Source organism: Pristis pectinata, chromosome 19 (genome assembly GCF_009764475.1).
Source record: "Pristis pectinata isolate sPriPec2 chromosome 19, sPriPec2.1.pri, whole genome shotgun sequence".
NCBI classification, from domain to species: domain Eukaryota; kingdom Metazoa; phylum Chordata; class Chondrichthyes; order Rhinopristiformes; family Pristidae; genus Pristis; species Pristis pectinata.
In genome coordinates this window covers 5,016,176-5,041,997 of record NC_067423.1, presented here as the reverse complement: position 1 = coordinate 5,041,997, position 25,822 = coordinate 5,016,176, and the positions used below count along the sequence as shown (strand labels likewise).

The following is a 25,822-nucleotide window of genomic DNA, read 5'->3' as shown; positions in this document are numbered from 1 at the left end:
CCCCCCCCGGTACCCTCCGTTACCTCCCCCCCCGGTACAACCCCCCCCCGGTCCCCCCCCCGGTACACACACACCCCCGTCCCCCCCCTGGGTCCCCCCCCGTTACACACCCCCCCCGGTACACACCCCCCCCGGGTCCCCCCCCGCCGCCGCCGCCGCCGCCGACCCACCGCCGGGAAACAGCCGCAGCACCAACCGCCGAGGCCCCTCCGTCCGGCTGCCTGGCCCACGCCTGACACCCACCTCCCTCCGCTGATGATGTCAGGAACTACAGCGCATCGTGCACCCGAATGCCCAGCGCCGTTCCCCACCGGCCTCCCGGCAGCCGGATGGATCAGACCGCGGCCATTTCACTCACCAGCCCCACCGGCACCGCGGCGGGCACCCGGGTAACGATGTTGGTGCGGGGCCTAAGCAGGAAGTGACGAAAGTCGCTTCCGCCATTGAAATGACTCCGCAAGTCGCCGTTGCCATGGGAGAAGTGGGGGCGTGGTCCCCGCCCGGCGTTGTTCGGGGGCGGGGCCAGTTCCGCCAATCCCTGGTTGTCAAAGGTGGGAGTGACGGCGTCAGCAGCCAATCGTTGTTTAGAGGGCGGGGTTTCAGATGGGCGGCCGCTGGGATCGTCCGGGGGCGGAGCCGGCGTTGCCAGGGGCGGGGCCTGCGTTGCCAGGGGCGGGGCATGTGTTGCCAGGGGCGGGGCCTGCGTTGCCAGGGGGGCATGCGTTGCCAGCGGTGGAGTCGGCGCAATCAGGGGCGGAGCCGGCGTTGCCAGGGGCGGGGCCTGTGTTGCCAGGGGCGGGGCCTGCGTTGCCATGGGTGGGGCATGTGTTGCCAGGGGTGGAGTTGGCGCAATCAGGGGCGGAGCCGGTGTTGCCAGGGGCGGGGCCTGTGTTGCCAGGGGCGGGGCCTGTGTTGCCAGGGGCAGAGCCGGCACAATCAGGGGTGGAGCCAGCACAATCAGGGGCGGAGCCGGCGTTGCCAGGGGCGGGGCCTGTGTTGCCAGGGGCGCGGCCGGTGATGTCAGGGGCAGAGCTGGCGTTGTCAGGGGCGGGGCCTGTGTTGCCAGGGGCGGGGCCTGCGTTGCCAGGGGCGGAGCCGACACAATCAGGGGCGGGGCCGGCACAATCAGGGGAGGAGCTGGCGTTGCCAGGGGCGGGGCCGGTGATGTCAGGGGCGGAGCTGGCATTGCCAGGGGCGGAGCTGGCGTTGTCAGGGGTGGAGCTGGTGTTGTCAGGGGCGGGGCCTGCATTGCCAGGGGCGGGGCCGATGATGCCAGGGGCGGGGCCGGTGATGTCAGGGGCAGAGCTGGCGTTGTCAGGGGTGGAGCTGGCATTGTCAGGGGCGTGGCCTGCATTGTCAGGGGCGGGGCCGGTGATGCCAGGGGCGGGGCCGGTGATGTCAGGGGCGGAGCTGGCGTTGTCAGGGGTGGAGCTGGCGTTGTCAGGGGCGGGGCCTGCGTTGCCAGGGGCGGGTCTTCACCCTCTGGGCCCGGCTCCTAACGTGGCGGCGCAGCTGGTCCATCCTCCTGGAGCCTGAATTGGTAGATTGCTTCATCATTGTCAGGTGTACCGAGGTACAGGGAAAACTTGCCTGACACACCGATCGTACAGGTCATCTGATTACACGGCGCACTGGAGGAGAACAGGGGAAAAGCAATGACAGAATGCAGACCATCGTGTTCCAGTTACGGAGAAGGTGCAGGCAGGCAGTTAGATCAGATCTTCATTAGTCACAGGTACATCGAAACACACAGTGAAATGTATCTCTTGCGTAGGGTGTTCTGGGGGCAGCCAACATAGCATGCCCACAACTTCCTAACCCGTACGTCTTTGGAATGTGGGAGGAAACCGGAGCACCCGGAGGAAACACACGCAGTCACACGGCGAGAATGTAGACTGTGAGGTCAAGAGTCCACTTATCGTACTGGGGGACCGTTCAATAGTCTTATAACACCGGGATAAAAGCTGTCCTTGAACCTGGTGGGACGTGCTTTCAGGCTTCTGTATCTTCTGCCTGATGGGAGGGGGGAGAAGAGGAAATGTCCAGGGTGGGTGGTGTCTTTGATTATGTTGACTGCTTTCCCGAGGCAGCAAGAAGTGTAGACAGAGTCCGTGGAGGGGAGGCAGGTTTCCGTGATGTGCTGAGCTGTGTCTACAACTCTCTGTAGCCTCTTGTGGTCACGGACAGAGCAACCGAATTTCATTCCCATTGTTTCAATATCCATGGAGCTAACTGCACCCAATCCTGTTCCAACACCTTCTAATACAGTGTCCATTAAATCTCTCCTACCCATTCTCGTTTACTTCTTAAATGGAGAATATTGTCTCCACCTTTGCCTCAGTAGATGGGTAAATGGTGCACAGCTCATATTATCTTTACCGCTGGAATCATTTGCTGTCCAAAGTCAAAGTTGAATTTATTGTCATGTGCACAGGTGCAATGAAAAACGTATTTGAAGCAGCAACACAGGCACATAGCATCAGATAAGCAGCATTCACAGAAAAGCTTAGCTCTCTTCAGAATCAGATTTATTATCACTGATATATGACGTGAAATATGTTGTTTTGCGGCAGCAGTACAGTGCAAAGACATAAAAATCTATAAGTTACAAAAATAAGTAGTGCAAAAAAAGAAGGAATAATGAAGTAGTGGTCATATGTTGGTTGATTGTTCAGAAATCTGATGACATAGGAGAAGAAGCGTTGAGTTTCGGTCTTCAGGCTCCTGTACCTCTTCTCTGTAGTAACAAGAAGAGGGCATGTCCCGGGTGGTGAGGGTCCTTAGTGATGGATGCCGCCTTCTTCAGGCACCACCTCTTGAAGATGTCCTCAATGGTGGGGAGGGTTGTGCCTGTGATGGAGCTGGCTGAGTCTACAACCCTCTGCAGCCTTTTTCAATCCTGTCCATTGGAGCCTCCATACCAGGCGGTGATGCAACCAGTCAGAATGCTCTCCACTATGCATCTATAGAAATTTGTAAGAGTCTTTGATGACATACCAAATTTCCTCAAACTCCTACCGAAGTAGAGACACTGGCGTGCCTTCTTCATGATTGAATCAATGTGTTGAGCCCAGGATAAATCCTCCGAGATGTTGACACCCAGGAACTTGAAGCCGCTCACCCTTTCCACCACTTACCCCTCAATGACGACTGGTGTGTGTTCTCCTGACTTCCCCTTCCTGAAGTCCACAATCAGTTCCTTGGGTCTTGCTGACATTAAGTGCAAGGTTGTTGTTGCAACACCACTCAACCAGCCGATCTATCTCACTCCTGTAACCCTCCTCATCACCATCTGAGATTCTTCCAACAACAGTGGTGTCATAGTCGAATTTACAGGTGGTGTTTGAGAAGACTGACTCTGCAGTAACGTAGGAACCACAGCAGGCAATTTCATCTGTTCTTCCTCAGTGTCAAGCATTGGTAATTGGTTTATTATTGTAACCTGTACCGAGGTACAGTGAAAAGCTTTTGTTTGCATGCTATCCAGGCAGATCATTCCCTACATAAGTACTTCGAGGTAGTACCAAAGGAGAAACAATAACAGAATGCAGAATAAAGTGTTATAGTTACAGAGAGAGTGCTGTGCAGGCAGACAATAAGGTGCAAAGGCCCTGGCAAGTTGGATTGGGAGATCAAGAGTTCATCTTTATCATGCTAGAGTTCCATTCAAGAGTCTGATTGTACGTGTTCTCAAGCTTTTGTATCTTCTGCTCGATGGGAGAGGAGGGAAGAGAAAATGACTGGGGTGGGAGGGGTCTTTGATTATGTTGGCTGCTTTCCCGAGGCTGCAGGAAATATAGACATCAGTGCATATGCCTTCTTCCCTGGCTCAAAAGTATACAGCTCAAATACGTCATTGACAGTGAAGCTCTTTGGGAGCTCCTCACAGGGATGTGGATGCAAGCCTTTTCTCATAACTGAAATTTAATTTGGTGGTGCTCTTTTGAATATAAGGCTCCTATACAAGATCAGCACAGCTCCCGTGACTGGATTCAATGTTGGCCTCCATTAATGCCCGTGTGGAATTTGCACGTTCTCCCCGTGACCGTGTGGGTTTCCCCTGGGTGCTCCAGTTTCCTCCCACATCCCAAAGACATGCGGGCTGGTCAGTTAATTGGCTGCTGCTAGTTGCCCCTGGTGTGCAGGTGAGTTGTAGAATCAAGGGGGAGTGAGTGGGCATGTGGGAAGAATAAAATAGGATTAGTGTAGTGAGCTGTCGAGCATTTTTCTGTGCTGTACGACTCCGTGACTTTATGACAAATAGTTTAGAGTCATAGAGTAATACAGCACAGAAACAGGCCCTTCGGCCCAACTCATCCATGCTGACCATGGTGCCCACCAAGCTAGTCCCATTTGCAGTCATTTGGCCCACATCCCTCTAAACCCCTCCTATCCGTGTACTTATCCAAATGTCTTTTGAATGTTGTTGTACCTGCCTCAACCACTTTCTCTGGCAGCTCATTCCATATTATTGTGTTCAGTTCTGGTCGCCTCTTTATCGGAAGGATGTGGAGGTTTTAGAGAGGGTGCAGAGGAGATTTACCAGGATGCTGCCTGGATTGGAGAGCATGTCTTATGAGGGTAGGTTGAGCGAATTAGGGCTTTTCTCTTTGGAGAGAAGGAGGATGAGAGGTGACTTGATAGAGGTGCACAAGATGATAAGAGGCATAGATCGAGTGGACAGTCTGAGACTTTCTCCCAGGGTGACAATGGCTAACATGAGGGGACATAACTTTAAGGTGATTGGAGGAAGGTATGGGGGATATCAAGGGTAAGTTTTTTACACAGAGAATGGTGGGTGCGTGGAACGCACTGCCGGCAGAGGTTATGGTGGCAGATACATTAGGGACATTTAAGAGACTCTTAGATAGACACATGAATGATAGAAAAATGGAGGACTATGGATAAAATGTCGGCACAGCACCGTGGGCCAAAGGGCCTGCACTGTGCTGTAATGTTCTATGTTCTATATACGCATCACCATCTGTGTGAAGAAGTTGCCCCTCAGGTCCCTTTTAAATCTTTCACCTTAAACTGATGTCCTTTAGTTTTTAGTTCCCCTTCCCTGGGAAAAAGACTGTGATCATTCACCCCATCTATGCCCTTCATGACTTTATACACCTCTATAAGGTCACCTCTCAATCTCCCACATTCCAAAGAATAAAGTCCTAGCTTGCCCAACCTCTCCCTGAACTCCCTTGAGTTCTGGCAGCATACTTGTTAACCTTCTCTGCATCCTTTCCAGTTTAATGATGTATTTCCTATAACAGGCAAGTAAAACTGTACACAGTACTTCAAGTATTGGGTATAGGAGTTGGGACATTATGTTGCAGTTGTACAAGTCGTTGGTGAGGCTGCACTTGGAGCACTGTGTACGGTTTTGGTCACCCTGCTATAGGAAAGACGTGGTTAAACTGGAAAGAGTGCAGAGAAGATTTACGAGGATGTTGCCAGGACTCGAGGGCCTGAGTTATAGGGAGAGGTTGGACAGGCTAGGACTTTATTCCTTGGAATGTAGGAGAATGAGGGGGTGACCCTTATAGAAGTGTTTAAAATTATGAGAGGCATAGATAAGGTGGACGGTAACAGTCTTTTCCCCAGGATAGGGGAGTCCAAAGCTAGGGGGCATAGGTTTAGGGTGAGAGGGGAAAGATTTAAAAGTGACCTGAGGGGCAACTTTTTCATGCAGAGGGTGGTGAGTATATGGAACGAGCTGCCAGAGGGAGTGGGTGAGGCAGGTACAACAGTATCATTTAAGAAGCACCTGGATAGGTACATGGAGGGGTGGGGCTTGGAGGGGTATGAGCTGAACACAGGAAATTGGGACTAGCAGGGTTGGCACCGTGGTCGGCATGGACTAGTTGGGCCGAAGGGCCTGTATCCGTGATTATTGCTCTATGACTCTATTGGTTTATTGATACGTATAAACACAAAATGTCCCTTGATTGTCCTAGAAATGGTTTCATAAATTAAAAGTTTACCATCCGTGAAATACACCTGTGCTCACAGGAGAAAACACAACTATAATGGCGGAGGTCACTGGAGAAACAATGAGAATGAACTGTGGTGACGAAGCATGTGTACTAGTGACTAATCAGTTCACTACTGAATGAAGTTGGTTAATGCTGCCAGACAATAAATGGGTAAATCAAAGATTTAGATGGTTACAGTCATTGAGAAACAGGCCCTTTGGCCCAACTGGTCCATGATGACCAACCTGAGTTAGTCTCATTTCCCTGCATTTGGCCCATATCCCCCTAAACCTTTCCAATCCATGTACCTGTCCAAATATCTTTTAAATTTTGTAATTGTACCTGCCTCTACCACCTCTCTGGCAGCTCGATTCACATACTCACCACCCTCTGTGTGAAAATTTTGCCCCTCACATCCCCTTTAAACCTTTCCCCTCTCATAGAACATAGAACACTACAGCGCAGTACAGGCCCTTCGGCCCACAATGTTGTGCCGACATTTTATCCTGCTCGAAGATCTATCTAACCCTTCCCTCCCACATAGCCCCCCATTTCTCTATCATTCATGTGTCTATCTAAGAGTCTCTTAAATGTCCCTAATGTATCTGCTCCCACAACCTCTGCCGGCAGCGTGTTCCACGCACCCACCACTCTCTGTGTAAAAAACTTACCCCTGACATCCCCCTTATACCTTCCTCCAATCACCTTAAAGTTATGTCCCCTCGTGTTAGCCATTGTCACCCTGGGAAAAAGTCTCTGACTGTCCACTCGATCTATGCCTCTTATCATCTTGTACACCTCCATCAAGCCACCTCTCATCCTCCTTCTCTCCAAAGAGAAAAGCCCTAGCTCGCTCAACCTATCCTCACCTTAAACCTATGTCCTCCAGTTTTAGATTCCCCTACCCTGGGAAAAAGACTGTGCCCATTCACCTTATCTATGCCCCTCCTGATTTTATAAACCTCTATAAGGTCACTCCTTGTGCTCCTGTCTCTGAATTACGAGTTTGTGGGTTCAAGCCTCAGCCTGCCCTTGAACACAAAAGATGTTTAACTGCAGTACTTGCAGGATGCTGCCAAGCTGGAAGTGAACCAGATATTAAATTGCCCTCGGAGATATATCTGAAAAAAAATCTCATGGCACTATTTACCTGGTTCCCCCAGAGCCCCCGCCCAATATTTATTCCGCAATCAATTTTTAAAAATATAATTGTTTAGTTGTAAGTGGGAGGGTGAGGTTTCTGAAGATGACAGGAAAAGACACTATATAAATGCAATTTTTTTCTTTGCACAACGCTGCTGAGGAAGTGAGACTACTGAAATAAATAATTGCCAGAGGAATACGGCCCTCTAGCGTTTAGTCTGTTGTTTTCTAGAAAGTAAACTTCAAAGATAGTTATGGGTGATGTGCCAGAAGACTGTAGGGTGGCTAGTGTTGTGTCTCTATTTAAGAAAGGCTGCAAGGATAAGTCAGGGAACTATAGACTGGTAAGCCTAAGGTGGGTAAGGGAACTCTGAAGGGCAGGATCTACATCTACAGCAGGATAGATTTAAGAGGCTCTTAGATAGGCACATAAATGTGCAGAGATGGAGGGATACGGACATTGTGTCGGCAGAGGAGATTAGTTCAGTTGGGCACTTGATTACCAGCTTAATCCGTTTAGCACAACATTGTGGGCCGAAGGGCCTGTTCCTGTGCTGTACTGTTCTATGTTCTACATGCATTTGGAAAAGCAAGGACTGATTAAGGAAAGTCTGCATGGCTTTGTACATGGGAAATCATGTCTCACGAATTTGGTTGAGTTTTTTGAAGAGGTTACCAAGAAGATAGATGAGGGAAGTGTAGTAGAAGTTGTCTACATAGACTTCGGCAAGGCATTTGACGAGGTACTGCATGGTAGGCTGGTCTGGAAAGTTGGATCACATGGGATCCAGGGTGAGCTACCAATTGGATACAAAATTAGCTTGATGGTAGGAGACAGAGGGGTGTGGTGGAGGGTTGTGTTTCAGACTGGAGACCTGTGATCATTGGTGTGCTGCAGGGATTGGTGCTGGGTCTGCTGTTGTTCACCAGTAATCTTAACGATTGGGATGAGAATGTGGTGGCATAGTTAGTAAGTTTGCGGGTGACATTAAAATTGGTGGCATAGTGGAAAGTCAAGAAGGTTATCCAAGATTACAACGGGATCTTGATCAACTGGGCCAGTGGGCTGAGGTATAGCAGATGGAGTTTAATTCAAATAAATGTGAGGTGTTGCATTTTGGTAAGGCAAACCAGGGCAAAACTTGCACTGTAACTGGTAGGGCCTTGGGGAGTGTTGTAGAACAGAGAGACCTAGGGGGGCAGGTACATACAGGTTTGCAGATGATACCACCATTGTAGGCCATATCTCAAACAGCGATGAGTTGGAGTACAGGAAGGAGATAGAGAGCTTAGTGGAATGGTGTCATGACAACAACCTTTCCCTCAATGTCAAAACAAAAGAGCTGGTCATTGACTTCAGAAAAGGGGGCGGTGTACATGCACCTGTCTACATCAATAGTGCTGAGGTCGAGAAGGCCGAGAGCTTCAAGTTCCTGGGAGTGTACATCACCAACAGCCTGTCCTGTAAAATCACATAGATGCCATGGCCAAGAAAGCTCACCAGGGCCTCTACTTCCTCAGGAGGCTAAAGAAATTTGGTTTGTCCCCTTTAACACTCACCAACTTTTATCGATGCACCATAGAAAGCATCCTATCTGGATGCATCACGGCTTGGTACAGCAACTGCTCTGCCCAGGACCGCAAGAAACTGCAGAGAGTTGTGGACACAGCCCAGAGCATCATGGACACCAGCCTCCCCTCCATGTCTTTTCCTCTCGCTGTCTTGGTGAAGCAGCCAGCATAATCAAAGACGCCACCCACCCGGGTCATTCTCTCTTCTCCCCTCTCCCATCAGGTGGAAGATACAGGAGCCTGAGGGCCCGTACCACTAGACTGAAGGACAGCTTCTACCCAACTGTGATAAGGCTATTGCACGGTTCCCTTATACGATGAGATGGACTATGACCTCACGATCTACCTTGTTGTGACCTTGCACCTCATTGCACTGCACTTTCTCTGTAGCTGTGACACTTTACTCTGTACTGTTATTGCTTTTACCTGTACTACCTCAATGCACTCTGTACTAACTCAATGTAACTGCACTGTGCAATGAATTGATCTGTACGATCGGTATGCAAGACAAGTTTTTCACTGTACCTCGGTACAAGTGACAATAATAAACCAATACCAATACATAGTTCCTTGGAAGTGACATCACAGGTAGACAGGGTGGTGAAGAAGATGCTTGGCATGCTGGCCTCTATCGGTCAGGGCATTGAGTACAGGAGATGGGATGTCATGTTACAGCTGTACAAGACGTTGGTAAGGCCACAATTGAAGTACTGCGTGCAGTTCTGGTCGCCCTGCTATACGAAGGATGTCATCAAACTGGACACGGTGCAAAAAAGATTCTTATCAGGATGTTATCGGGACTGGCGGGTTTGGGTTATAAGGAGAGGTTGGATAGTCTCGGACTTTTTTTTACCTGAAGTGTAGGAGGCTGAGGGGTGACCTTATAGTGGGGTGTAGATAAGGTGAATCGCCACAGTCCTTTCCCCATCGCGGGGAGTCCAAAACTGGGGGGCATAGGTTTAGGGTGAAAGGGGAAAGTGCAGAAAGAGACCTGAGGGGCAACTTCTGCACACAGAGGGTGGTGCGTATGTGAAATGAGCTGCCAGAGGAAGTGGTTGAGGTGGGTACAATTACTACATTGAAGAGACATTGGAACAGGAAAGCTTTAGAGGGATATGGGCCAAACGCGTGCAAATAGAACTAGCTCAATGAGGTAACCTGGTCGGCACGGATGAGTCGGGCCGAACGGCCTGATTCCCTGTTGGATAACTCTGTGGAGATTATAAATGGTTGATTAACGAGCTGGCAAACGTGGGAGCGTTTTGCTTCGAGTACTCCTGCTCTCGGTTTCAACCTATCAGAGTTTGGAGGCGGTGTCTATTTGCTTTGCTGGAACCGATTTGCACATGCCCTATGTGGGGCCCTGGGTACTCCAGAGAAGGGGTAAAAGGACGGGATTTTACATTCTGAATTTGTTTTATTCAGAGGGACGGGGAGACCGACACCATGTCAGGGACTGTCTTCAATGCCATGTCGAAACTGACCTCCTGGAGGCTGCGCCCAGTCCCCAGCCTGAGTCGCTGGTATCGCACCCAGCGGGGTGTTTATGGCCACAAACCTCAACGCAACGACACTGGAATTACATTAACAAGGGAGGGAATCCCACCGCAAGGTCAGTCGGCGTGACTCGCCATTAATTATAAACCCGAGATTACGGTGCATTGTGTTATTTTGGTGGCGGGCTGGAGAAGCGAAGGGTTAGTTGTCTCTCGCCGGTGAGAGCATTGGGAAGACTTCGGAAAATTCTTTGCTATTCACGTCTCAGTGAGTGCGGCGGAGGGTTCGTGAACTCTCGACGCCGTGCCAGCCAGCAAGGCTGGTCCTAAATGTTGAAAGTTTTAAAGGGGCAAGCTATCGGCTGGGCTGTATCGAATTACCCACATCATCTGGGAATCTGAAACCTGGAATTTCACGTTTAGGGACGCCTTTATACAGCCATAGAACAATGCAGGCCCTTCGGCCCAAGGAATCCATGCTGACCACGGCTTTTTTTTACCTGGAAGTATTGGGGTATCTGAGAAGAACTCTGAGAGGTCTCTCCTAATTACTTGGCATTAGGCTGATGCTAATTTCAATATCCCCACCGGTGCCAGCACTAGTGGAGTGAGATGCAACCGCGGTCCTTGTGAAAACGCATGCCAGAGCATGAATGCATCAGGTTATACTGTGGAAGCTCCCGAGGGCAATCGCTCAGTGGATCAGTTTCTCTCCATAGTCAGAAAATCAGTGACAAAACAAGGAGGAAACTCAGCCCATCCTTTGTCCGGCTTCCAAAGTTATTCCCGCTCAGTCCGCACTTCACCCAGAGCCCCGAACAACACTCGTGCCTTTTCCGAGAGCCCCGATGCAAGGTTTTGACTAGAAACGTTGACAAATACCCCCTCCCTCGCCCCCTCCCATAGATGTTGCTCGACCCTCTGAGTTCCTCCAGCAGATTGTTCCTTGTTTGAGGGATTGTTCTCACCACTCCAGCAGACAGTTTTCTCCAGATCATCACAGTTTTAAAAGCAATTTTTAGTCACACCCAAATTTTTCCAAATATTTAAATCTTGTGCCCCATGAAATTTGAATGATGGAGTTGTACAGCACAGAATCAGGCCCTTCCACCCGTCGTGACCATGTGAACCTATCTACATTAATCCCAAATGCCCACATTGGTATTGGTTTATTATTGTCACTTGTACGGAGGTACTAGGAAAAAACTTGTCTTGCAAACGGATGGTACATGTCAGTTCATTACACAGTGCAGTTACATTGAGTTAGTACTGAGTATATTGATGTAGTACAGGTAAAAACAATAACAGTACAGAGTAAAGTGTCACAGCTACAGAGAAAATGCAGTGCAATAAGTTGCAAGGTCACAACAAGGTAGATCGTGAGGTCAGAGTCCATCTCATCGTAACAAGAGTCTGTATCCTTCTATGCCTTGCCTATTTTAGTGGGTGTCTGGATGTTGCTTAAACGTACTGATTGTATCTGGTTCCACCACCACCTCTGGCAGCGAGTTCCAGATATCACATGCCCCTCGTAATTTTAAATGTCTCTAATAAGTTCCACTGAAGCCTTCGCTCCAGGGAAAAGAAGCCCAGCCTATTCCAATCTCTCCCCATAACCAAAGTCCTCCAATCCAAGCAACATCCTGGCGAAGCTCCTCTGCACTCTCTCCAGTGCAACCATATCCTTCCTATGGTGTGGTGACCAGAACCACACACAGTACTCCAAGTGCGGCCTAACCAGTGTCATGTAAAGTTGCAATATAACGTCCCAGCTTTTATATTCTATGCCCTGAACTGTGTCGGTATTTGTGGCATACGCCTTCATCTCCACCCTATCTTCCTGTCTTGCCACTTTCAGGGAAGTATGGATTTGAACCCCAAAGTCCCTCTGTTCATCAGCATTCCAACATGCCCTCTCATGTATTGTGTATGTCCTACCCATATTTGATTTTCCAAAATGCATCACCTTGCACTTGTGAGGATTAAATTCCAACAGCCAACACTCTCCCTAGCTTTCCATCTGGGATGTATCTTTTGATCAACCTTCCTGTTGTCTACAAACTTGCTAATCATTCTCCCCACATTCACACATGTAGATATATACTAAATAACAACAAGGGTCCCAGCGCTGATTTCTGCAGTACACCACTGGTTAAAGACTTCCAATCAGAAAAGTATCCCTCAACCACCGCCATCTGCCTCCTGTCACCAAGTCCATTTTGGATCCAGTTAGCCAGTTTTCCTTGGATCCCATAACCTTCTGGACCAACCTACCATGTGGAACATTGTCAAATGTCTCACTAAAGACTATATAGATGACGCCTATTGCCCTGCCTTCATCAATTTTCTTAGTTACCTCCTCAGAAGGCCTAATCAAATTAGAGAGACAATCATCTACTCAAGTCAAAGTCAAGTTTATTGTCATATGCACAAGTACAAGTATGCACAGGTGCAATGAAAAACTTACTTGCAGCAGCATCACAGGCACATAGCATCAGGTAAGCAGCATTCACAAGCAAATTGTAAATTAAACATAAATTATGCACAACTTTTACAAAAGAGAATACAATTACAAGAACACAGCTGGAACAAAAAAATGTCTATTTTAGTGCTAAGTGATTAAAGTGGTCATGGTGTTGCTATACTGAGGTCGTGTTTAGAGTTCTGCCAAATAGTTGAAGGGAATTATCTGTTCCTGAACCTGGTGCTGTGGGACTTCAGGCTTCTGTACCTCCTGTCTGATGGTAGCTGTGAGAAGATGGCATGGCCCGGATGGTGGGGATCTTTGATAAATGCTGCCTTCTTGAGGCAGCATCTCCTGTAGATCCTACCGATGGTGGGGAGGGATGTGCCCACAATATATTGGGCACAGTCCACTGCTCTATGCAGCTTCTGATGTTCCTGCACATTTGAATTGCCGTACCAGACCTTGATGCAACCAGTCAGGATGCTTTCAACAGTACACTAATAATATTTCTCTTATTTAATCCAGCATGATCTTGTGCATCTCTATTAATTCTCCCCCTCTCCAAAGAGAACAACCCTATCTTCTCAAGAGGAACAAAGGACTGCAGATGCTGGAACTGAAATGAAACACGATGATGCTGGAGGAACTCAGCAAGCCAGGCAGCATCGCAGCCCTGAAGAAGGGTCCTGACCCGAAACATTAACTGCCTGCTTTTCTCCATGGATGCTGCCTGGCCTGCTGAGTTCCTCCAGCATCATCGTGTTTCACCCATCTTCTCAAGTCTAGCCTTGTAACTAAAAATTTCTTATCCCTGGAACTGATTCAGCATTCTCTTCAGAAACTTCACATCCTTAGAGTGGTGACCAGAATTGGATGCAACGCTCTGTGACCTAACTGGTATTTTTTAAATACTGTTTTAATGTAACCCGATTGCTTTTGTATCCCTGGCCTGTAGTTATGAATCTCAGGATCCTATGTACTTTAGTAATGACTCCCTACTGCTCTCTTATGTATTAAAAACATAAGATCAAGTCAGACAGCCGCTGTAGAAAGAGAGAAACCGAGTCAACATTTTGGGTGAGTCATGGATACGTAGTCATGCCTCTTTCCCAGGGCACCAATGCTCAAGAGGGCATGGCTTTAAAGTAATGGGTGGGAAGTTCAAGGGAGATATCAGAGGAAGGTTTTTTACCCAGAGAGTGGTTGGGGCATGGAATGTGCTGCCAGGGGCAGTGGTGGAGGCAGGTACATTGGTCAAATTCAAGAGATTACTAGATAAGTATCTGGAGGAATTTAAAATAGAGGGATATGTGGGAGGAAGGGGTGAGATGGTCTTGGGTGAGGTTTAAAGGTCAGTACAACATTGTGGGCCAAAGGGCCTGTATTGTGCTGTACTGTTCTATGTCCTATGTAGAGAGATCAGCGTAGAAACAGACTCTTTGACCCACCATCGACTTCCCACTTGCACTAATCTTCCACAAGCCCCATTTTATTCTCCCCACATTTTCACCAACTCCTCCCAGGATTCTACCATTTGCCAAAACGCTCGATGATTTTACAGTGGCTAGTTAACCCATCAACCCACAAAATTTTGGGATGTTGGAGGAAGACAAAGCAATGAGAAACCCAGGTGGTCACAGGGAGAACATGCAAACTCCACATAGACGGCACCAGAGGTCAGCATTGAAACTGGGTCTCTGGAGCTGTGAGGCAGTTGCTCCATTAACTGCACCACTGTGCTGACCCTTGATCAGAAAAGTTAGAAAACAAAGACATTTTAATTTACGGAGAATGAGGAAGTGTGAAGAGAGGTGGCCAAGGGGAACTGCATGCCACGTAAGTAGTGGTGCTGGCTGGGAGAGGGTATGAGAAAGGTGAATGAGGAGATAACATTTGGAATACAAAACACTTCAGTTGCTGGAAACCCGAAATAAAAAATTTGCTGGATATAACAAGCAGGTCAAGCAGCATCTGCAGAGGGAGAAACAATGCAAAGACCTCTCACCAGAGCAAGTGAATCTTGACACAAATCAAGAACCTCGGAGTTATAGTCTTGGAGTAAGGTTATTTACAATATGGAGGAATTTCTTCCCTCGGGAATTTTCAACTCCAGAAAGGCTGAGTTATTGATTATCTTCTTGGCTGAGATTGACTGATTCTTGGGAGTTGTTGGTAATGGGGAATTGGCAGGAAAGCGGAGGTGAGACGAAGATTGGATCAGTCATGATCATATTTAATGGTGGAGCGGACTAGAGGGGCCCTGGGGCTTACTCCTGTTGGCCATGTTCTTTTTGATGCCTCAGCTGAATATGCAGCTGAATATATAGGATGCAGAGCTGGGCTGAGAAGTGGCAGATGGAGTTCAACCCAGATAAGTGGGAAGTGATACACTTTGGGAGATCGAATTTGAAGGCAGAGTACAAGGTTAATGGCAGGACTCTTAGCGGTGTGGAGAAACAGAGGGATCTTGGGGTCCACGTCCATAGATCCCTTCAGGTTGCCTCACAAGTCGATAGGGTTGTGAAGAAGGCGTGTGGAGTGTTGGCCTTCATTAGTCGGGGTACTGAGTTCAAGAGCCGCGAGGTAATGTTGCAGCTCTATAGAACTCTGGTCAGACCACACTTGGAGCATTGTGTTCAGTTCTGGTCGCCTCATTATAGGAAGGATGTGGAAGCTTTAGAGAGGGTGCAGAGGAGATTTACCAGGATGTTTCCTGGATTGGAGAGCATGTCTTACGAGGATAGGTTGAGCGAGCTAGGGCTTTTCTGTTTGGAGAGGAGGAGGAGGATGAGAGGTGATGGTAGAGGTGTACAAGATGATAAGAGGCACAGATCGAGTGGACACTCAGAGACTTTTTCCCAGGGCGACAATGGCTAACACGAGGGGACATAATTTTAAGGTGATTGGATGAAGGTATAAGGGGGATGTCAGGGGTAAGTTTTTTTACACAGAGAGTGGTGGGTGCATGGAACGCACTGCCGGCAGAGGTTGTGAGGGCAAATACATTAGGGACATTTAAGAAACTCTTAAATAGACACATGAATGATGGAAAAATAGAGGGCTCTGAGGGAGGGAAGGGTTAGATAGATCTCAGAGTAGGATGAAATGTCGGCACAACATTGTGGGCCAAAGGGCCTGTACTGTGCTGTAGTGTTCTATGAATATGCCATTTGTGTAACACTGTATACTGCAAAGATAATCCACAGATGTAATGCAGGCTCAAGGACAGCTTCCATCCTGCTGTTATAAGCGCCATGAATGGACCTCTTGTATGATAAAGATGAACTCTTGATCTCTCAATCTACCTATTTGTGGCCCTTGCACCTTATTGTCTACCTGCACTGCACTTTCCCTGTAACTGCAACATTCTGCATTTTGTTCCCTTAAGTTCTACCTCTATGTACTAATGTATGGATTGATCTGTCTGGATGGCACGCCAACAAAAGCTTTTCACTGTATCTTGGTACTTCCAATTATCTTGGGATATCTAAAGGTCATAAAAGGTGCTGCAGAAGTTTAAGTCATCTTGTGGGAGAGAAACAAGATTGGTCATAGTTGTGACGGTGTAAGTGTTGGTCTTTTATTTTAAGTGATTTTAATTTTTTAAGTCTTAAAGTATTGTTCCATGCATCCATCTGTTGTGGCAGGCCTTAAGTTTGCGAGTGGACACCACGTGTTCCACCTCCAGGGAGAACTGAGTGTGATGGGCACTTGGGCTCAGCAAATCCCAAAGCCTTGCTGCTTGGCTCTGTTGATGGCCTGGCTCAGGAGAGCCCCTATGATTAAGATACCTTCATATCTTTATTATTCACATGTACATCAAAACACACAGTGAAATGCATCTTTTGCGTAGAGTGTTCTGGGGGCAGCCCATAAGTGTTGCCACGCTTCCGGCGCCAACATAGCATGCCCACAACTTCCTAACCCCTACGTCTTTGGAATATGGGAGGAAACCGGAGCACCCAGAGGAAACCCACGCAGACACAGGGAGAACGTACAAACTCTTTACAGACAGCAGCCGGAATTGAACCCGGGTTGTTGGAGCTGTAATAGCGTTACGCTAACCACTACACTACCATGCCTGCCCTCTGATCTGTTCCTTCCCCCTGCATACTAGCTGCCAACTATTGTAGCTTAAAGTTCATCACCAAGGGTCTGAAATGACAAGGTATACAACAATGAACCATCACCACCATATCTTTCCCAGCTTTAGAAAAATAATGACTTCAAAATGATAGCATGCATGTGGACGGTTGCAGAAAGTCTATACATAAAATATAAAATCTGTTCCTGAATATAAACACTAAAAGTTGTGAGTAGCATACAAAACGCTGGAGGAACTCAGTGGGTCAGGCAGTATCAATGGAATGTGTCCATCTCCCCCCCACAGATACTGCCTGAGTCACTGCATTCCTCCTGCAGATTGTCTATTGCTTCATATTCCAGCATCTGCAGTCTCGTGTGTCTCCAGTAACTGTTGTGAAATAAATTGCAGAAAATTTGTATGAGTTAATATAGAAACTGAGAATTTTACACAGAGATTGCAAAAGAGGAAGGGTGTTTACACAAATGGTCCTGTTTAATTTCACTTTTGACATAATAGACAGCTGTACAGTTTTATCTTTTATGACTGCTCGGTGTTGCTTAATCTTATCACCTTGTAAAATATGCAGGAATGTGGTAGTCACTGCCTGGGAAGCAAAATCCCACAAACAGCAATCCAATAATCAAACAGAAATTCCGGCTCTGAAACAGATTGCAACTTCCTTATTTTTTTTTGCATCATGCACAGGGTGCACTTGAGGAGGCAGGAGGGTCCTCCCTTTGATGCCGTGCCAAAAGAAGGCATTACACACTCTTCCCACCCGTGTTGCATTGCTGTTTGACCTTTACTTCCCATACACATGTGACTGTGTGATTAAGCAAAGCTCCAATGCTATATACAAATCGACTGAAAACACCACGGTTGTTGGATGAATCACAGGTGGTGATGAGTAAGCATACAGGAGCAAGGTAGGGCACCTGTAGGTGTCGCAGCAACAACCTCTCTCTTAGTGTCAGTAAAACTCAAGAGCTGATTGTTGACTTCAGGAAGGGGAAGGAGGGTGAACATGCGCTGGTCTACTTTGGGGGATCGGTGGTGGAGAGGGTCAGCAGCTTTAAATTCCTGGGTGTTAATATATTAGATGACCTGGCCTGGGCTCAGCACATAGATGGGATCACAAGGAAGGCGTGCCAGTGTCTTTACTTTCGTAGAAGGTTAAGGAGGTTCGGCTTGTCACTGAACACTCTAACAAACTTTCCACAGTTGAAACTATCCTCCCTGGTTGCATCACGGTCTGGTACGGCAATTTGAATGTGCAGGAACATAAGAAGCTGCAGAGAGTAGTGGACTCTGCCCAATACAACACGGGCACATCCCTCCCCACCATTGGTAGTATCTACAGGAGGCACTGCCTCATAAAGGCAATGCCCATCATCAAAGATCCCCACCGTCTGGGCCATGCCATCTTCTCGCAGCTACCATCAGGCAGGAGGTACAGAAGCCTGAAGTCCCACACCACCAGGTTCAGGAACAGCTACTTCCCTTCAACCATTCGGTTCTCGAACCAACCTGCACAACCCTGATCACTACCTCAGCAGAGTAACACTGTGATCATTTTGACCACTTTGCTCTAAAATGGACTTTGTTTTGTTTTTGTTCTAATTGTGTTCTTTCTTGTGCAATTCATGTATAATTTATGGTTTTCTTCTGAATGTTGTGTCTCTAATGCCATGTGCATGTGATGCTGCTGCAAGCAAGTTTTTCATTGCACCTGTGCACACATGTATTTGTGCATCTGACAATAAACTCGACTTGATTTGGAGCCGGGTTTTGGCAGATTTTCCATACTATTGGACATTCCTCCAGTTGATACACCAGCACACTTTGAATTCACTTTTACTATAAGAATTTTTCCAGTGAACTAGTTGAGTTTAAAGGGAGTGTGGGAAATGAGGCCCCAGTGATTTTAAAGTGAATGTGAGAAATAGAACCAGGGGAGCCAAATGTCGAACCATTGGGAGTTTTGAACAACAGGACAGCTGATTATCAGAGGTTTACTGTATCTACAGTACATCTAAAACAGCTCTATAATGAAGGAAGTCCTTTAAGAGCAGCTATTGTGGTAACAAAGAAAACACAGCAGCCAATTATTGACCCGTTAGATGACACAAACAGCACTGATTAACTGCAGATAATCAGTTTGTGATGTTGATTGAGGGTTAAATACTGGTAGAAAAGCAGGAAGGGAATTTTTAACAATAAAATCAGCAAGAATCTGGTTAAATATTTGTTAGTGTAACTGAAACTTTTTTGTCTTACTGCATCAGTGTTAAAATGGATAGTTGTTCATTAAGTTGTCAACTATTAAATCTTTTACTGATGTACGTTGTTCTTACTTGATATCCAAAGATTGAACTCTGAATGAGTGAGTTTATAGCTGGGGTAGGAGTGATGTTGTATTTCTTTGTTATAAAACCTTGTAGAGCAAAGGAAACAATGGTTAACATTTGGGCCACGTAACTGAATGGATTGACAAATGCTTTGGGATAATGGAAAGGGACTAAATCCGAATCAGATTTATTATCACTGACTTATGACATGAAATTTGTTGTTTTGTGGCAGCAGTACAGTGCAAAGATATAAAATTACTATAAATTACAAAATAAATAGTGCAAGAAATAGGAATAACGAGGTAGTGTTACACACTAAATGCTGGAGGATCTCAGCAGGTCATGTAGTATCTTTGGAGGGAAATAAATAGTCGATGTTTTGGGTTGCGACCTGAAACGTTGCAGTCTTGATGAAGGGTCTCGATCTGAAACGTCGACTGTTTATTTCCCTCGATAGATGCTGCCTGACCTGAGTTCCTCCAGCATTTTATGTGTGTTGCTCCAGATTTCAGCATCTGCAGAATCTTTTGTGTCAATGAGGTAGTGTTTATGGATTCATGGACCATTCAGAAATCTGATGGCGGAGGGGAAAAAGCTGTTCCTGAATCTTTGAGTGTGGGTCTTCAGGATCCTTTACCTCCTCCCCAACGGTAGTAATGAGAAAAGGACATGTCCTGGATGGTGAGGGTCCTTGGTGATGAATGCCACCTTGAGGCACCACCTCTTGAAGATGTCCTCGATGGTGGGGAGGGTTATACCTGTGATGGAGCTGGCTGAGTCTACAACCCTCTGCAGCCTCTTGCGATCCTATGCATTGGGGCCTCCATACCAGGCAGCGATGCAACCAGTCAGAATGCTCTCCCCCGTACATCTGTAGAAATTTGCAAGAGTCTTTGGTGACGGACCGAATCTCCTCAAAGTCCAAACGAAGTAGAGCCGCTGGCGTGCCCTCTTCGTGATTGCATCAATGTGTTGAGCCCAGGATAAATCCTCCGAGATGTTGACACCCAGGAACTTGAAGCCGCTCACCCTTTCCACCGCTGACCCCTCAATGAGGACTGGTGTGTGTTCCCCTGACTTCCCCTTCCTGAAGTCCACAATCAATTCCATGGTCTTGCTGAAACTGAGGACAGTTTCTTAAAGTGTTGGAGGGAAGTGGGACCCCCTTTTGTTCATGATCAAAAATGATGAGATATGTAAAGAGGGAAACTTAAAAGCTGAGTCAACTCCATTTACTCTGGATTTATAGAATTAAGGCAAAGAAGGGTATCACTCCATGCCTATCAAAATGAATGACTTGGGCTAATCCTATCTATTTAGAACAAGAGTCTATTCCTGCCTCATTCAGATTCTGCCTCCCCTACATTGTCATGCAGTGAGTTTCAGACAAACAACTCCTTGCTTGAGGAATTTTCACCCAGCTCCCTATATTTCCCTAAATCACTCTCCTCCTCTGCTGCAGGGAACTGATCTGTCCTGTTGACTCTGTCCAACCTCTCCTAATTTTCCACAACAGGAAGCAAGGAATGAAACAATTATTTTTAAAGGGTTCTCGCTGATGTTTAATGACAAACTTTGATCAATATCTCCCCGTGACTGTGTGGGTTTCCTCCGGGTGCTCCGGTTTCCTCCCACATTCCAAAGACGTACGGGTTAGGAAGTTGTGGGCATGCTATGTTGGCACCGGAAGCGTGGCGACACTTGTGGGCTGCCCCCAGAACACTCTACACAAAAGATGCATCTCACTGTGTGTTTCGATGTACATGTGACTAATAAAGAAACTTGTGTTTAAAAAATGTATTAATTTTCATTTCTGTTAGTTTTTTATTAAAATTGTTGCATTCATTAGATACAAAGTAGTACATAGAACCTAGACCAGTACAGTACAGGAACAAGCCCTTCGGCCCACAATGTCTGTGCTGACCATGATGCCAAATTAAATTAATCCCTTCTACCTGCGCATGATCCATATCCCTCCATTCCCAGCATATTCATGTCCTATCTAGAAGTCTCTTGAACACCACTATCGTATCTATTTCCACCACTACTTCTGGTAGCCCGTTCCAGGCATCTACCACCCTCTAATAAAAAAACTCGACCCCTTGACCTGCACATCCCCTTTAAACTTGCTCCCTCTCACCTTAAAGCTATGCCTTCTAGTATTCGACATTTCTACCTGGGGGGAAAAAAGATACCAGCTGTCTACTCTACTTAGGGCTCTCTCAATTTTATAAACTTCTGTCAGGTCTCCGACACTCCACAGGAAACAACTCTAGTTTGTCCAACCTCTCCTCCTAGCTCATACTCTCTAATCCAAGCAACATCCTGGTGAACCTCTTCTGCACCCTCTCCAAAGCCTCCACATCCTTCCTGTAATGGAGCAACCAGAACTGCACGCAATACTCCAAGTGCACCCGAACCATTACTTTCTGAATATGTTCTGGCCTCTAGTCTGGCATTCTCACTAGTTCAAGCTCCAAACATTTAATAAGATTTTTCTTTATTTTCCAGTGGACCATGGTCTGATCCGGCTAGTGACAGCTTATCGTGAACATGGCCACAAAGCTGCTAAAATCAACCCTCTGGATCAAAATGAGCAAGAAGTTATTCCTGAAATTCAGGTCCTAACCGAATCACTGCAGGGTAATGACCTGATGTACACTAAAGGTAATTATTTACGTCATTCAAACACTAGAGGTTTGCTGCTACATTTTAGGAGCGAAGCAAGTAACGTGGACAGGGTATGGTGACACAGTGGTTGGGTAACTGGATTGCATCGGGACACGAACTTGAGTCTCTCCTGATGGTTGAGGATTTAATTAAATCTGGAATTAAAAAGCTCATCTAAGATGGTGAAGGTAAAAACCAATTGGCTAATATTCCGTCAGGGAGGGAAAGCTGCTTTGTTTGCCCAATTTGGCCTGGAAATGACTCCAAACCCACCAATGTAGTTGACCCTGGATTGCCTTCTCTGCTGTTTGGTATGAGCAGTAAGTTGCTGACCACACCGAAAGGGTGCATCGTTCCAGGGGACCGTATGAGTGGCAATGGTGCTATTGTTTAAAAAAAGTGTTAACACTCCTGAATATATTGACCAAATGACACCAAGAATGTAAAAAGTTTTTTGCACTGCATTTTTCTTTTTGTGTGTGTATATATAATTTTAATTTTGAAAATGCAAGGTTAAAAAAAATGCAAGAAGTGACCCTATAAAGTGGATGGACTTTGCAGAAAAAATAGTGTAATCGGGGTTGGTACAGTTCAGAAAGTTGATTATTAGCTCTCTTGAAGTATTAACTGTGTGTGTGTGTATTTTAAAAAAAAAAGTGAGTCCTGGCTAGAGGACTAAACTGTTTAGTCATTGAAAGATAAATTTAATGGCAGTTGGAGCTGGAGAAATCTTTTTTATTCAAAGCACAGTACACAAATGGAATAATTTGTCTAGTACGGTCATTGTTATTATCAGCACAAGGGAATTTGATACATAGAACCTAGAACAGTACAGCACAGGATCAGAGCTTCGGCCCACGATGTCTGTGCAGACCAAATGCCAATTTAAACTAGAGAAACAAAAGGACTGCAGATGCTGGAATCCAGATGAGAAACACGATGATGCTGGAGGAACTCAGCAGGCCAGGCAGCATCCGTGGAGAAAAGCAGGCGGTCAACGTTTCGGGTCAAGACCCTTCTTCAGTCCTGCCTGACCTGCTGAGTTTCTCCAGCATCATCGTGTTTCTCAGCCAATTTAAACTAATCGATCTGCCTGTGTTCAATCACTATGCAGTAGTTTGAGCAATATTAATAGGATGTCTTAAAAAAATTAATTTAGAACAATAAGATTGTTTTTGTCACATTGGTTTCATCATGGCTGTCTGTCACTATTAAACTTGCCCACTTAATTCACTTTTCTCTCATTCAGACTTCTAAGTGTGCCTTCTGTAGCACTGTATACTTACAAGGATGCTCATATAGATTTAGGTACTTTATATACAGAGAACTGATTGCTGGCTAGTTGTAGACACAGCCCAGCACATCACGGAAACCAGCCTCCCCTCCATGGACTCCGTCTACACTTAAAGCAGCCAGCACAATCAAGGATCCCTCCCACTCTGGACATTCTTTGTGCTCCCCCCCCCCCCCCCATCAGGCAGAAGAATCAAAAGCCTGAAAGCACATACCACAAAGCTCAAGATCTTCTATCCTGCTGTCATAAAACTCTTGAACGGATCTTTTGCACTGCACTTTCTCTACAATTGTAACACTGTACTCTGCATTCTGTTATTGCTTTTCCCTTGTACTACCTCGATGTACTGTTTTGCATGTAAAACAAAGTTTTTCTCTGTACCTCGGTACATGTGACAATAATAAACCAGTTTATCAGTTTCAGGAAAACTGAAGAAAAAGCAGGTAAGCATTTAGCAGAGAGGAATTGAGAGAAATGAGCGATGAAGATTCTGTTCTCATACTTTTTGGACGCGAGATCCAAATCCTTGGACTAATGAGGGAGTAAGTTCCTGCCCGTGAGAATCCGCAAGACCAACACTGAAGCAGTGGAATGTGCTTGAGCAGTGTTATGATTTGCTGTGACACCAAATCTTGTTGCACTTGTTCACCCCCCAGTTGCCAAGTTGTGCTCCAGTTCAGTACTGGGACACTCGGTGGTTTCTCTGTCTCCATAACTGCAAATAATCTGTGGAAACTGCGGATGAAACCACTATATCCACAGTCCCTCTGTCCCTTGACCCTTGTCTTCAAGGGCTTGCCTAATTTATTTGGAGTTTAAATCAGATGGCCTCTGTCTTTCCCTCACTCAGCCAGAAAAGCGGTTTGGCTACTTAGTTTCAACACCCAAGAAGGAAGCACAGAAAGTCCTAACCAATACATTTATCTCTTAAGTGTTTATTAAAAATAGACGCCATGATCGTTAACACAGTACTGTCTGTGGCGGGTGGGTGTGCAGAGCTTGGCACCTTGTTTCCTACATTACAACAGTAACTGCTCTTCAATAAGAACTTCATTGGCTGTAAAGCCCTTCCTGGATAACATGCTAAGGAAAGGCAAGTCTTTCACTTGGGTGGTTCTCTGCCTATGGATTTGAAGCATTTAAAAAAAACGATGTAGCTCTTTGGTAGCAGATGGTTGTGTGGACAAGAGAAAGTGTTGCCACAGTTTTTTCCTTTCTTGGGGGGAAACAAAAACAAAATGATGTAATGATCATTTAATCGCTCCCCCTTTTTTTTTAAATTCACAATGGTGAGAGGAACATGAATTGGTTCTTGTGTCCAGATTATTTTATCAAAGAGAAACTCCTTGTGTGCTGGGTTTACTTGGAACTGGCCTTTCATGGGATTGTGCTCACGGTAACACATTGACAGCAGCAATGACGTCTGCCAGAATAAAATACTATATGTAATATTTACAGTTAAAGGATTTGGATTTGTATATCACTTTTAACAACCACGGGAGGTTTTACAGACACAAAGAACTTTCTGAACTGTTGGCGCTGTTTTAACATTGGAACACAATACACACAATTGTGTACAAGATACTACTTCCATAGACAAGATGATAAATATTAATATTAAATTATAAATTGTAAATAAATTAGTCCTAGAATATTATATTAATTGATTTCCAGATTTGTGGAACTTTGGGAAGGATGAAGCTACTCTGGAAGAGGTGTTGGCCTATCTGGACAAAACCTACTGTGGACATACATCGATTGAGATCAGCCAGCTGGAGAACATGGCAGAGAGGGAATGGTTTGCTCAAAGATTTGAACAAATCAAGCAAGAAACTTTAACACAAGAAGAGAAAAGGCTTTTAGCAAAATTGATGCTGGAGTCTCAGGTAAGGTTGAGGTGTGCCCCAACTGACGAGATGAGTTAATACTGCTGAGAGTTCAAGTTTGTGGTTAGAATCATACAGCACAGAACATGCCAAGCAAGTTGCCGAACTGAGCTAGTCCCATTTGTCCAAGTTTGACCCATATCCCTCTCAACATTTTCTATTAATGTATCTGTCCAAGTACCTTTTAAATGTTGTTAATGTACCTGCCTCAACCACTTCCTCTGGCAGCTCATTCCATATATGGATTACCCCCGGGTGAAAAAGTTGCCCCTCAGGTTTCTATTAAATCTCTCCCCTCTCACCTTAAACCTGTGTCCTCTAGTTCTTGATTCCCCAACCCTGGGAAAAAGACTAAGTGCATTCACCCTGTCTATGCCCCTTATATTTTTAGACATCTCAGTCTCTTGCACTCCAAGGAATGAAATCCAACTCTGCCCAACCTTTCCCTATAACTCAAGTCCTGGCAACTTCCTTGTAAATCTTTTTTGCACTCTTTCTAGCTTAATGGCATTTTTCCTATGGCAGGGTGACCTAAACTGAACACAATATTCCAAATACATCCTCACCAATGTCAACTGAAGTTATACAAAGTATAGACTGAAAAATTAAGTGATGCATTACAGGTTGAAACTGTCTTGTCCAGCACCCCTGGGACCTGACCAGTGCCACACTACAGAAAATCTGGACCAAAGAAGTTGCCCCCGATCGCCTTCCTCTGAGAAGGAGAGCTGTTCTGTTTGAGTATGGATACTCTCTGGGTCACGTAAGGTTCTGAGAACTGTCCGCAAACTGAAATTTCTCTGAGTTGGCTGAGATTGCAAGAGTTGCACTGGTAGGTTAATTAGCTGCAGGTTAGTACAGATCTTAGTTAGAATTCATTAATTAGT

At 46.2% G+C, this 25,822-nt stretch overlaps 2 protein-coding genes across 11 annotated transcripts in view; one reads left to right on the top strand and one right to left on the bottom strand.

The window, feature by feature from the left end:
* upf2 (UPF2 regulator of nonsense mediated mRNA decay) overlaps positions 1 to 408 on the bottom strand; it is a 104,944-nt gene extending 104,536 nt beyond the window's left edge. For 6 of the 8 annotated variants that reach the window (XM_052033434.1, XM_052033429.1, XM_052033433.1 and 3 more), the window contains exon 1: positions 244 to 387. The gene's annotated coding sequence lies outside the window, so the exon portion shown is untranslated. Of the gene's footprint in view, positions 1 to 170 lie in introns of all 8 variants that reach the window. The other 2 variants (XM_052033431.1, XM_052033430.1) reach the window with 2 other exon arrangements.
* Positions 409 to 9,817: 9,409 nt separating this feature from the next.
* Positions 9,818 to 25,822, top strand: part of dhtkd1 (dehydrogenase E1 and transketolase domain containing 1) — a 70,694-nt gene continuing 54,689 nt past the window's right edge. Inside the window, exons 1-4 of one of the 3 annotated variants that reach the window (XM_052033503.1) lie at positions 9,818 to 9,840; positions 10,113 to 10,299; positions 21,597 to 21,752; positions 24,724 to 24,935. In XM_052033503.1, coding sequence (XP_051889463.1) covers positions 10,134 to 10,299; positions 21,597 to 21,752; positions 24,724 to 24,935 — 534 coding nt within the window. In that variant the 5' untranslated portion in view covers positions 9,818 to 9,840; positions 10,113 to 10,133. Of the gene's footprint in view, positions 9,841 to 9,943; positions 10,300 to 21,596; positions 21,753 to 24,723; positions 24,936 to 25,822 lie in introns of those variants that run through there. The other 2 variants (XM_052033501.1, XM_052033502.1) reach the window with 2 other exon arrangements.